Consider the following 12043-nt stretch of genomic DNA (forward strand, 5'->3'; position numbering starts at 1 on the left):
GGCACTTTGAAGGACTTATGTATAGGTTCCAGGATGAGATCTGAGAAAAATGAGCTAGCCCTAAAAATCATGTGGAGATTTTTAATGGTTGTGCTGTTCACTTGTGCACCTCTTGCCAAGAGAGGCATTGCAAGTTCTACTTGTAGATGCTGTATTATGCCCATGGAAACAATTTCTTGCATTTTATAGTCTTGCCCTTTAGTCTATATACAATGGACATGGTGACATCGATTGTTAGTGGACATCATGATTACATGAACAGTTAGGTCACAATGGCAGCAGTCTGCGCTGGCAAGGATTGATTGTGTGTTGCACTATTGTTTGTATTTTCAATCCGACCTTTAATTTTGATGATTGGGCATTTTTAAAGGTTTGATTTTGTTGCTTTTTGTTACGAAAATTAATGTGTCAGAGCCACATCTTGTACACATCTCAGATTAACTGCTGTAAACATAAGATTTGAGGATCCTATCCTCGTTTGACTTCCCTCATCTTTTTCGTTGTACAACATAACAGCATAATTCTTCACAGAAGAATTTGATATATGGAGTGGGAGCTCTTGAAAGAAAATGTTCAACCTTTGAAAGAAGGGAGAAATGTGGAAAAGCTTAATGCAAGTTTGAAGGCACAGATGAATGGCCCAAAGGATACAACGGTTTTGGAAGAACATAGGTACAAATATAGGAAAGCATTGACCTGTTCGTAGACATATTTGTGCCATTTGAATGTATCAGGTGGCTCATTTGGTACTTATTGTTGGTGATTGTAATTGACAGAAAGATGGTTGAAGCAATTGATGAGTATCAAGGAGACGATCCACTGCATCCATGGATTGAGTAACACAATTTTATTGCAACTCAGTTTGAGTGAAAGCTGTCAGCATACGATAGGCTTGAACTAATGCTTTAATCTATTAATTTTGTACTTGCTCTATCAATTTTATGCTTGCAGGTGTATACACTGGGTTAAGGAGGCCTATCCTTCTGGAGGGAGTCAATCAAGGCTTCTCCAGCTATTGGAGCTTTGTGCAAGGACATTTTGCAAAGATCAACGTTATGGTCATGATTTGAGATACTTGAAAGTTTGGATGGATTATGTACGAAAATATATTAAGCTCATGCTGAAACTAAAACAGAATTTGGCAATGTTACTGATATAATAGTCATCTAGTTTCATTTCTCAGGCAGATCGGTGCACAAATCCCCGGGAAATATATTCATTTCTGCAGAATAACAATATTGGCCAAGAGCATGCACTTTTTTATGAGCACTATGCACGGTTTTTGGAGCAGCAACACAAATTCTCTGAGGCAAAAGCAGTGTATGAGCTTGGTATTGCAAGGTACTGATTTTGTTATTATGTTTCATCAGTAATGTTAATCAATAGAAGTGCAAATGTTGGGACACTATATATCTTTGAAGAAAGAAGTCATGCATGTAAATTGAAATTACTTGTTTCACACAGCTGTTCTTACTTTGGTCATTCTTACCTTTCACAACTTTTCAGCCAAAATACCTGCATGCGTGATTGAGCTGGAGACATGGAGGCAAGAAAATGAGTGGCTGTTGATTATGGCCTACACAATGTAAAATTCCTGCAGTCATTGGCTATTCCTGTGGGCCTAGTTGCATTCTGTTTGCTTGCAGAATGAATCATACAATCCATACCACCCAATTCTACTAATGTCTCTATGGTTGGTGTACAATGCTGCTGTCCAGCATAAAAAAATGACCCAAACAGCCATTCAAATGTTTGAACTTCTTGCTCAGCCCTCACCCTCCTTATAAAGAAGGGTCTCCTTGCATTTGACCTCACACTTCTCTGCATTCACCTCTCGATTCTGAACCTACCTCCACCACTCACATCTTCCTCCTCTTCAGTTATCCTCTTCCTCTTCCTCTCCCACTTTCTCTTATGGCTACATCTATATCTACCTCCTCTCTGCCTCTAGTTTAGCTCTTTTTCCAGAAAGGGGAACTGTTGCATAATATTTAGGTGGCAGCTTGTTAAGAAATAGAGTAAGTTGGTCATCTTTTGCCTTTGGAAGACCAATAGTCTTGAATTTGGTGAGTAATGGCCCATACTCAGCTGGCTTTACTTGCAGGTCATCCCTCTTTGATACAAAGAACAGCTGGAGCTCATGGGTAATATAGATATGCCTAGTGCAATTATGAGTTGCATGATGATTCATAGGATAAACCCAGCAGTTAAGAAATGGTGAGAAATGCTAGAGCTAAGAGTGGAAATCAAGCAACCTTTTGTGCTTCAGTTTGACATTTGTCATAGCATTGCGATTTCTCCGTTGATGGGCAACCTCAAGGTAGGACTGCCTTGGACTAGGCATAGGCTCTAACCCTAGTACTAGGTCCCAAAGTCCTTGGGATTTGAGCACTCGTAGTAGATTGCACCAAGTTTGTGTAGGACTTTTGACAAAACTTGCAATTCCATTGGTAAGAATTAGACTTGCACAAGGCCTTCTCAAGGTTTGTGGTGTACAATCCAAAAGCTTTATGAAGAGGCGAAGGCATTGCAGTTGAGAGTGAGTGATTAAAGGTGGAGGTAGAGGGGAAGAGAAAGAGAAAGAGATAAGGGTAGAGGTTTGAGATAGATGAAGAAGAGGAGAAAGAGATGTAACAAGCTCAAATTGATGTAGAAGATCTTGGAGGCCTAAGTTATTTCATGGGATTGAGGTTGTGACAACATTCTCTAATGCATGGTTGACACAAATATAATACGGGCTAGGCATGTTTCGATAGATTGCAAGCCCATGAGGACACCATTAGATTAGAATTGTAGTTGATGGCTTATATTGGACATGAGATTTAAGGTGTCACAATGTATAGATAAAGGGTTGCAAGCTTGATCTATTGTACCATTTCTCATCTTGATTGGTTTGATTGATCAATTCATTAGAGTTTGATTGTGATTTGTTATGATTCGTAGGGTCGCACGACAAGTATACAACAAGTCTACTTCCTCTTTAGAGGGGCACTCATGAAGGGAAAAGTAGGGAAAGGTCAAAAGTCAAAAGGAGGGTAAGGGTAACAATCTAAAAAATTTCTCTTAGGATAGTGATAAAAGACCGAATTGGTAGACCATTTGTAAGAAAACCATTCCTAAGAAAAGTAGGTACCATACTTGTCGTTAGAAATTTGGCCATATGGTGAGGACTCTTGTAGCAAGGCCAAGAGTAACCCACCCTCTCAGGATTTTGCTCTGGCGGGGTGAAATAGGGTCACATTGCACCTCAACAATAAAATCAAGGTGCTTGCAACAATTTTTGGTGTTTGTCAGCTAGTCATGAGGCCTTTGATTGGTCTCTTAGTCCATGCCCTTTAACACATCGGCAAGAAAGCACCTTGAAGAAGAAGTCCAAATGCATTAATCCCTCTTTGAAGTCCAAATAGTTAAGCTAGCCAATGTGCACCTTTTGTAGCCACACAAGCTCCATTGATAGCTCGTTGAGACACCAATATTCCTTCATTAAATCATACACATGCCCTTGACGTCCTCTCGTGCGAGACTATATGACTACATTTTGTTGGACCTCCCATCATGGACTTGGTGGATCTAATGCTTGGAATTGCTAGATGTGAACTCAATGTTACACATAAAATCCACTAAATAAGAAAGAGCATCAATACGTTCTCTCTCCACCCATTGCAATTGCCCCTTCTACCTAGAAGCATATAAGGGGGGGGGGGGGGGGGGGGGTAGTGTCACAAGTGTTAAAGAATTGTTCACTTGAGTCATCGGTAGGCCCAAAGTGAACCAAGATGACATAGACCTCCTTGCATTCTTGTGCTTTGCAAAGCTCAATTAGGATTGCTACCATATGAAGCAACAACATGTCTTATACATCGCTAATCTTCTCTTTAAATGTAATGTTATGTTACACCATTCCTTCTCTTCCCTTTCATGTGTACGATCACCACTCCACCACCTTGTGATGGAAGTAAAGACTCCTCCAAATATTGGATTAATTCAACACCCTCTTTGAAAAGCACTAGTGAGCATCACAATGCTTAACCATAGCTCCATGGGATATGTTAGAACAATGAATCTCTCTATTATAAGAGCGATAGGATTGTGAGGAAGTGAAATGCAAAAAGGAAACAACATGCATGGTTCCTTGTTAGGAGAGAGGATCAAAGGGAGTGTGAATGGGTGTAAAGAAAATTTAGAACCAGCATAAATGACAAATGCAAGGACAGACTTGTGAGACAAGGATAGACATGAATCATTGTCAAACCAACTCGCATGAACAAGCCTTTAAATAGATTCACAAAGAGAATATGTGGGGACTGTCCATGCAACATTAGGGACATGAACAAGGCTTTATCACACCACAGACCAATGTGAGCAGATTGTACATCTCATGGGTTAGAGTTCGTGCTTTAGTGGGCATTTCCCTATTTTTGGCAGAGAGGGCTGGGGCTGGCCACCTTAAGTTTGGGTGCTAGTTGCTCAAATGTGTTTGAGCACCTAGTTTGGGCTGCCCGACTCATCCACTTCGGTATTTTCTGTGCCTATTTATAGGCAGGCTCCCTCCTCCACTTTGTCACTTTGTTCACATCTCTGTGCTGGAGAGGCCCACTGCCAGTGACTCGGAGCTAGAGCTTTGTAGTGTCTTGTGCCTTGGTATGTGGACTTGACTTCTTTGCAGTGTTCTTCTTTCTTCTTTTGGGTTTGTGCAGTCTGTTACAACAGTTTCTCACACGTCCATTGCTGCCGTCTATTTTGACATGGTATCAAACGTCTGTGTTAGAGTTTCCTGTGCTGTTTTCTGCTGCAGGTCTGTGGTTAACCTGTCCTAGTGCCGATTTGGTCTGCTTTAACTATTGCTGACTGCGTGCACTCATTTCAAAACTAGGTGATATCATTTTCTGCAGATTCAACCTGTTTTCTGCCTCACACAGCCTATATTTATCAGTCTGCCCCCTCTGTTTTGTCCTCAGTACCCTGTGTTCTCAGTCTTTTCCCTCTTTGCTAGGTTGGGCAGAGAAGTGGAGAAGGATGCACGGAAGACTAGTAAGGCAAGAGAAAATGAAATGATATCTTAATGTTTGCAAGAGGCCAAAATGACCTGTGAGACCATGAGTTACAATCATTTGTATGATGATACAGCTGTCTGAAAAAAACAAGTTGGGAAGGTGAAAGAGGGTGCAAAGATGGGTTACAGTAATCCTAGAACAACTATGAGGAGGCAGCTCTTACTTGGAAGACCAATGATGCTCCTACCTACTCCGCTCTTCTTAGATGCATCTCTAAAGAGGTCTTTTGGCAGTTCCCTCCTGCAGGATGGCTTCGAAAGTGTGCGAGAAGCTTCAGCTTATATACGAGGCTTCGTCCACCATGCAAGTTGTGACCCTCTATGGCCACCTTCAGACTAGTAGGTTCAAGCCAATTGATACGGTTCAATCCTTTCTCCTTCAGGTGAATAGATACAAGATCATGTTCAATACATGCAGTCCGCCCTTCCAAAAGCCCATCTTGTGGGGACTGTCCGCTACAAGTTTCCATTGATGTTTGATGTGCGGCTAATGCCTTACTAGCTTAGACATTAGTGACACCTGTAAGTTTTGAGTATCTGTCCTCCATGTTGCTTGAGCATGACACCTCTTTGCATTTATAGGGGAGACTTCCATCTCGATATGGTGGCCATTTAGGAGGCTTATATAGCTTTAGAGACGGTTGAGAGGAAGAAGAAGATGAAGGCACAATGTTATCTCTTTTTGGCAAGAAGGGGCATCTCCAAAAGAAATGCAAGGAACTAGTTGCGTTGCGAAGAAAGAAGAAGAAGAAGAAGAAGAAGAAGAAGGAGAAGGAGGAGGAGGGTAAGGACTCCTCAGATGAGTCATCACCCTCTGGCGATTTAGGTTTCGATTCAGGACCTCTAGCAAGAGCGAAGGTCCAGGCTTTGAAGGGCTCAACTTTTGTGGAGAAGATGAAGCTTGAAGGCCTTCTCTTTTGCCTTCTATTGGTTGTGGTGATTGTCATTCCTCATGACTCTCTAGTGGTAGAGAGGGAGTGTGAGAGGGTGGTGGTGGAGAGGCATCCTAGTTTCATGGATATGCATGTGTAGTGGACCTAGACCGAGGCTTCCCACATAGTGCACGCATTGAAGTCTAGCAGCTTTTGTAAGCTTGGAGTTGGGATTGACATCTAGTTTCATGTTGAGCTATTTTTTTGGTAGAGAGCAGGCTTTGGTCCTAGTCCAAGCTCACATCAAGGGACACTTTGGTGGATTGGTTGAAGGCAGGGAATCCATGGTCATAGTTTGCTTTTTGTGAAGTTGGTTCATGTCAAACATCGAGAGTTGCTATGGCTCCAATTTGTTTTCAGGGATTGATATGATTGACATTAACAACAATGTCTTTTCGAGGCACCTTGGTCATTACCATTGTGTCATTTATTGGACTGATCACCCATGATCTGAGAGAGGGTGTCAATAGATCGTACATCCCATGGGTTAGATTTTGTGCTTTAGTGGGCATTTCCCTATTTTGTGCAAGAGAGGGCGGAGGGTGGCCGCCTTGATTTTGGGCACGAGTTCCTCAATTGTCCAATTGGTATTCGGGTGCTCAGTTTGGGCTGCTCGACTAGTTATCCACTTTGGTACTTTCTATGCCCATGGTCATGATGTGCTGTTTGTGGAGTTGGTTCTTGACAAACATCGAGAGTTGCTATGGCTCCAATTTGTTTTTTTGGGATTGGTACAATCGACATCAACAGGAATGTTGTTTTGAGGCACCTTAAACATTATCATTGTATCATTTATTTGACTGATCACCCATCACACATGATCTGAGAGAGGGTGTCATTAGATTGTACATCCCATGGGTCAGATTTTGTGCTTTAGTGGGCATTTTCCTTTTCTCTGCAAGAGAGGGCTGAGGTTGGCTGCCTTGATTTTGGGCACCAATTCCTCAATTGTCCATTTGGTATTTGGGTGCTCAGTTCGGGCTGCTCGACTAGTCATCCACTTTGGTACTTTCGATGCGTATTTATAGGTAGGCTCCTTCCTCCACTTTTATTCATTTCATTTGCATCCTTGTAGAGAGAGGGAGACTGTGCACTATTGATGACGTGAAGCCCAAGCTTTGTACTATCTTGTGCCTTGGTATATGGATTCCATTTCCGGAGCATATTCTCCTTGAGGTCTTTTGTTATTTGCAATGTTCTTCTTTCATCTTTGTGTTTGTTCAGTCTATTACAGCAGTTTTTCATCTTCCATTTTTGCTCTCTATTCTAACAGCCAAAAGGCAACAAAGACAAACTCAATGTATGGCCAGCTGTACCTTGGTGAAGTAGAGCTTGAACAGGCCATGTAGTCAACCATGGGGACTGGCAACACAATTGGCGGCACGATTGTGATATCGGAGGAGAAACAATGATTGTAGTGTCCCACTAGGATCCACCTTGCACTCATGACACAAGACAAGCTATACAAACATGCAAACAAGCATAGGGAATGAACATTGTGCTCACCTTCTAGGGATAGAGACAACATAGACTCACCACACAACTAACAAGCAAAGCTTCTACCACAACTGGTGCCCCTTGTCACATTGTTGGCTGGCTGCATTTCATCTACAAACTGGTTGCCTATAGTCGTCACTCCTCAGTTTATATGCTGGCAACTTGTCTCCTACTGTCCGTGATCAGATTCAGCCTTGTCACACTTGTGTTTTGCATCATGGAGGTTCCTTAACTGCTGTGACATTATCCTTGCAGTCTTCTACCAGCTGACAGCCTGTCATTGTTGCATTTTGGTGGGCAAAAGTGTTTGCGTGCAGTAGGCATCATTGGCACGCTCTTCTTAATTGCATTTTGTAGTAGTCGGCTTATCCACAGTAGTCATCTTCTCCAGCCATCATTGAGAGCATCCTTTCTCTCAAAGTTGGCATCCATCATCTTTAGCTGCCCTTCATCATCAGATTGTAATTGTCTTTATTCAGAGTAATGGTTAACCATCATCTTGTTGTCATCGATACCTCTTTGCTTGAAGGATTTGTAAAATATTACACGGCGCAGCGAACAGAATCTGAGAAAGAGATAGAGAGTACACAACAGATAAGAGGAGAATCAGTAAAATTCTTTAACTCCAAACAACTGATACAAAGATGGCTCTGTCCACCCGTGCGCTTCCACTGTGTGAAGCTTAGATGGCGATCTAGACAGAAGATAGGTGAAGAGCTTAAGGCTAGCTGGAACAACAACTCTGACTGGGTGAAAGATGAGTGTAAGATGGCTGCGAAGGGGTTTAGCTTTTATAGCCCGCGAAGGTCGTTAGGTCGGCCTGCTGACCGACCTACCATATGAGCCTCCACTAGTCGGCCAGGGAATATTCCAGGGAATACTCCCTTTACCATCGGGCCGGGGGCGCTGCCCCCGGACCCCCGCCAGGGGGGCCGCTGGCCCCCTTGGGACCCCCCAGCCAGGGGCCGCTTCCGCGGCCCCCGGACCCCACAATAGGGGCCCCTTTTAACTCCCTTACCACGCAACTCAATGCAATGTGCCTCGAGTTGCTACCAGCTTAACCACTCCGTCTAACCCAAAGATTAGACCCACAACAGTCACCTTTTTGCCATCCGGTCACATAGACCTCATCTGATATACAAGTCAGGACTCAACCAATGTCCGGGCTCACATTTGGCTTCTCCTCATAATGGGGGCCTTACAACTTTGAGCACCATGGATCATTGGTAGCACCTAATGAGGGTGGGGCATTGATCATATCTAACAGGATTGTGTTTTGCTCCCTTCATAGTACAGATTCCTTTATAGGTGGTATTGCATGGTCAGTCAGGAAAGCTTAGTCATCTCCAAGCCTTGAATGATGTTATTGACTTGAGTTTGCTCACCTGGATATCCTCATGGTGTGAGTGGACATGTTTTGATGGGATATTGTGCACCCTTATGGTTTAGGAGGATCCTTATATGGCATTGTGGTAGTTATGTTGGTAGTGCTTAAATGCATTTGAGTGACGTGATTGTGCTAATATATTATATCACAAACTCATGAGCTTTTATGAAGGTCACTTCAACGTTGCTATTGAAAAATTTCATTTCCTTTTGACTCCAGGTTTAGTATGCGTGTATTAATTCTACTCCTATTGGGCTGTATTTTCTATCTGGCTTTCAATTTTTGGTACAAACATTTCTTTGAGAGTGTGTTTTAGACTTGGTTAAGGTCCTGTCTAGTTCTATGCTTGCTTTTGACCTTAGGGTATAAAAAGACTTTAAGGCCAGTATTAGGAGTTGTTTGACACTCTGTACTTGGATCATCCTCAAATAATAAGAGCTGCTGCTTTTAGGCATCGAGCTCTTTAATCATGGTGATTGGACTTGTTTGGGAGCTGGTCTCTATTTTTTATTGTTTCTTTGTGTGTGAATCCACTGTTGTTCAATGCTGCACATTCACTGTTCTAGTGAGTGAGGGAGTTAAATGAGGCCTCACATTTAGTATTGGAGCTTGAGTTGTAGCTTGAGGTTTAGTCTTTTTTCTGCTTTCAATATTGCGACTGATTGCATTCATCCACCATTTGGGAGCTTTTGCGCTTGCTGCTTCTTCTACGTGACAAACTAAGGAGATCCAAAGATTGATACTGCGGTATAAAGGGAGTACCTTCTTAGGGTAAGATGAGGTGACCTTTTGCCATGTAGTCTTGACCTGGTTTTACCTGATGCCATCACCATGTTGCCAGCTGCCAACCATTGCCCATGCCCAAGTATGATGCTGCCTATTTTGTCCCTGCTATAGTCCATGCAGCTTGCTAGGATCTCAGCCAGTACAGTTCCAACTGTCTTCTTATACTGACCGATTGAGCACATGCTTTGTTGTCTTATGCCTCTATACATAGCACCCATGCATGAGGTGGATCAATTCATTACACTGTGGTGCAAAAAGTAATCATGAGGTCATTCAAGTCTTGCTACACCTATGTTCACATGGTGTGTTTCATGTAGGCCGGGGACCTTGGCAAGTCAAAGACACCATGTGATCAAGCTTTGCTCTTGGTTTGTCTTGCGAGCTATCCTATCTGCATATAGGAATGTAGAGCTAGCATGGCTCTTGCTTGGTCTATTGGCTAGTATTCAGAGAGAAGGCACCAGTGTAAAGTTGATCTAGCTATATTGACAAGCTAAGGCAGCTGGGAGTATTTTCTCTAGCTCTTGTTTCTTGCTTTTATACAAGGAGAGGAAGATCATTTAGATTGGTGTCAAATTATATCTGAAAATATCTATCTTGCATCTTTATCATAGTAGCTAGAAGTTTCAGAAATGGCAAGATAGGAAGTGAGTTTCAGACAAGTTTCCTCGAGCACTGGCGTTTGGGAAATGTCTCAAAAATGATACTTACAGATATAGCAAAACTCAAGGCCAACCTGTATACATGAAACTTTCAAAGAAATAACCATATTTATCCATTACCTACATGACCAATGATCAATTTCTACAATATAAGCCTCCAAACATTATCAAATGCCATTTCTCAACTTGGTATTACTTCAAGAGTCTTCAAGGATGTAGGTGTCACAAAGGATTTACTACAATCTAATGCACATTCATAATGCAGTAGACTGAACAATCATGGCTGTAATCTATTTCCTACATACACATGCGCATGTGAGTATGTAAGTCTAAAGATGTACTAGGTTTGGCTGAGTCTTTCTTCAAAAAAAAGTTTCTAGTGTATGGTAGGATGGTCCTAATGACTACTAGCTACGTGTTGCACTGGCAAATATTCCTTGTGTTAGGGAATAAAGGCCTGATGTGGTGCAGGGGGTGCAACCGTGCCACATGGCCACACTTGCATGCAAACCCTCCAAGGGAAGCACTAACGAAAGGAGGACATGCCCTTAGAGACCTTGAGAGAGATGGACTACAAGCAAGTGCTCCAATGTCATGAACTGGATATGGTAGAAGTGGAATGAGCCTTATGGAACGACCAAGAGAAACACAATGTTGCATGCAAAGCCAAGGCCTAGGAGGGAGGATGGGTGGACAAGGTGGTGGGCTCCTTGGCAGTTGATTGGGTTAGATAGAGGTATGCATCACTCTTGGCTATAGGGGTGTACTTCTATTTTCTTGGCCATCCTATGCAGGACGACTTTAGTTGATGGTTTGATCTCATGTACTAGGGCAAAGCAACGTTGGTACAATTCAGGTTCATTGGCAAGGGATTTTACTTGACTCTCCTTGGCTCCAAACGAGAAAGGGATTGGGTCATTATGTTTGCTGTTGGCTTAAGAGGAAATTTGGTATATACACTTCCTTGGTTACCTTCTCCCCAGATGGAGTCCTTGCCCCCATGAGTGCCTGGTATGGATTGAGCTCCCCCTGTGGCTTGTGGATGAAGTGGCCTTGATTGTTGCGATGTTGGGTAAGATACTCTTCTCTCCTGCTCCTGCAACATCTTGGGGACTCCTCAAAACAACTAGCTTCACCTGTATCTTTTGGGACAGGCACAACAAACCGCTTGAGTTCCTCCAACCTCAAACTTTAGGCGGCATGGAAATTGTTCTCAGTGTCAAGTTTGCTCCTTTGCTTGATGCTTGTTACTTGTGTAAAGCCAATGGCCACTTTGCAAGGAATTGTCCGCCTAAGACCTTAGGGTCCATTGTGCAACTGGCCTCCTTGAAAGACACCAATGTGGTTGACAAGGAGGATGTTGGAGCACCTATGCAAACAGGAGCTGAGCATGCTAAAGAGGTGGTGGCCCAACAAGAGCATCAAAAACCGAGTAGGAAGGAGTTGTTTGGGAATGTCGGTACCTAGCCCAGAGGAGCATAGAGTAAGAAGGATTTTGGATCATTGGTGGACAAGCAAGCTAATAAAGAGAACCACCATTTGAAGTCGGTTGATGGCAAGGGCAAGATCAAGAAAAATACGAAGAGCCCTTCTCTGAAGAAGTAAGCGAGGAACCCTTTGGTGGACAAAAGATACTACGTCAGGGGACCCTTCCTTTCACCCAAATTCAAGTTTTGCTCTTGGAACATGCGGGGGATTTTCTCGAAAATCAGTTAACAGGCTTTGC

The 12043-nt window shown here is 42.9% G+C and overlaps 1 protein-coding gene across 1 annotated transcript in view; it reads left to right on the forward strand.

Moving 5' to 3' along the window:
- LOC148010394 (mitotic spindle checkpoint protein BUBR1-like) overlaps positions 1-12043 on the forward strand; it is a 72140-nt gene that overhangs the window by 41052 nt on the left and 19045 nt on the right. The window contains exons 2-5 of the mRNA XM_087672027.1: positions 517-672; positions 777-836; positions 952-1096; positions 1184-1341. Of these exons, the coding sequence (XP_087528153.1) occupies positions 545-672; positions 777-836; positions 952-1096; positions 1184-1341 (491 nt within the window). The 5' untranslated portion in view covers positions 517-544. The remainder of the gene's footprint in view (positions 1-516; positions 673-776; positions 837-951; positions 1097-1183; positions 1342-12043) is intronic.

Source organism: Lygodium microphyllum, chromosome 29 (genome assembly GCF_053477565.2).
Source record: "Lygodium microphyllum isolate KBCC chromosome 29, Lygodium_microphyllum_v1.1.10, whole genome shotgun sequence".
Lineage (NCBI taxonomy): Eukaryota > Viridiplantae > Streptophyta > Polypodiopsida > Schizaeales > Lygodiaceae > Lygodium > Lygodium microphyllum.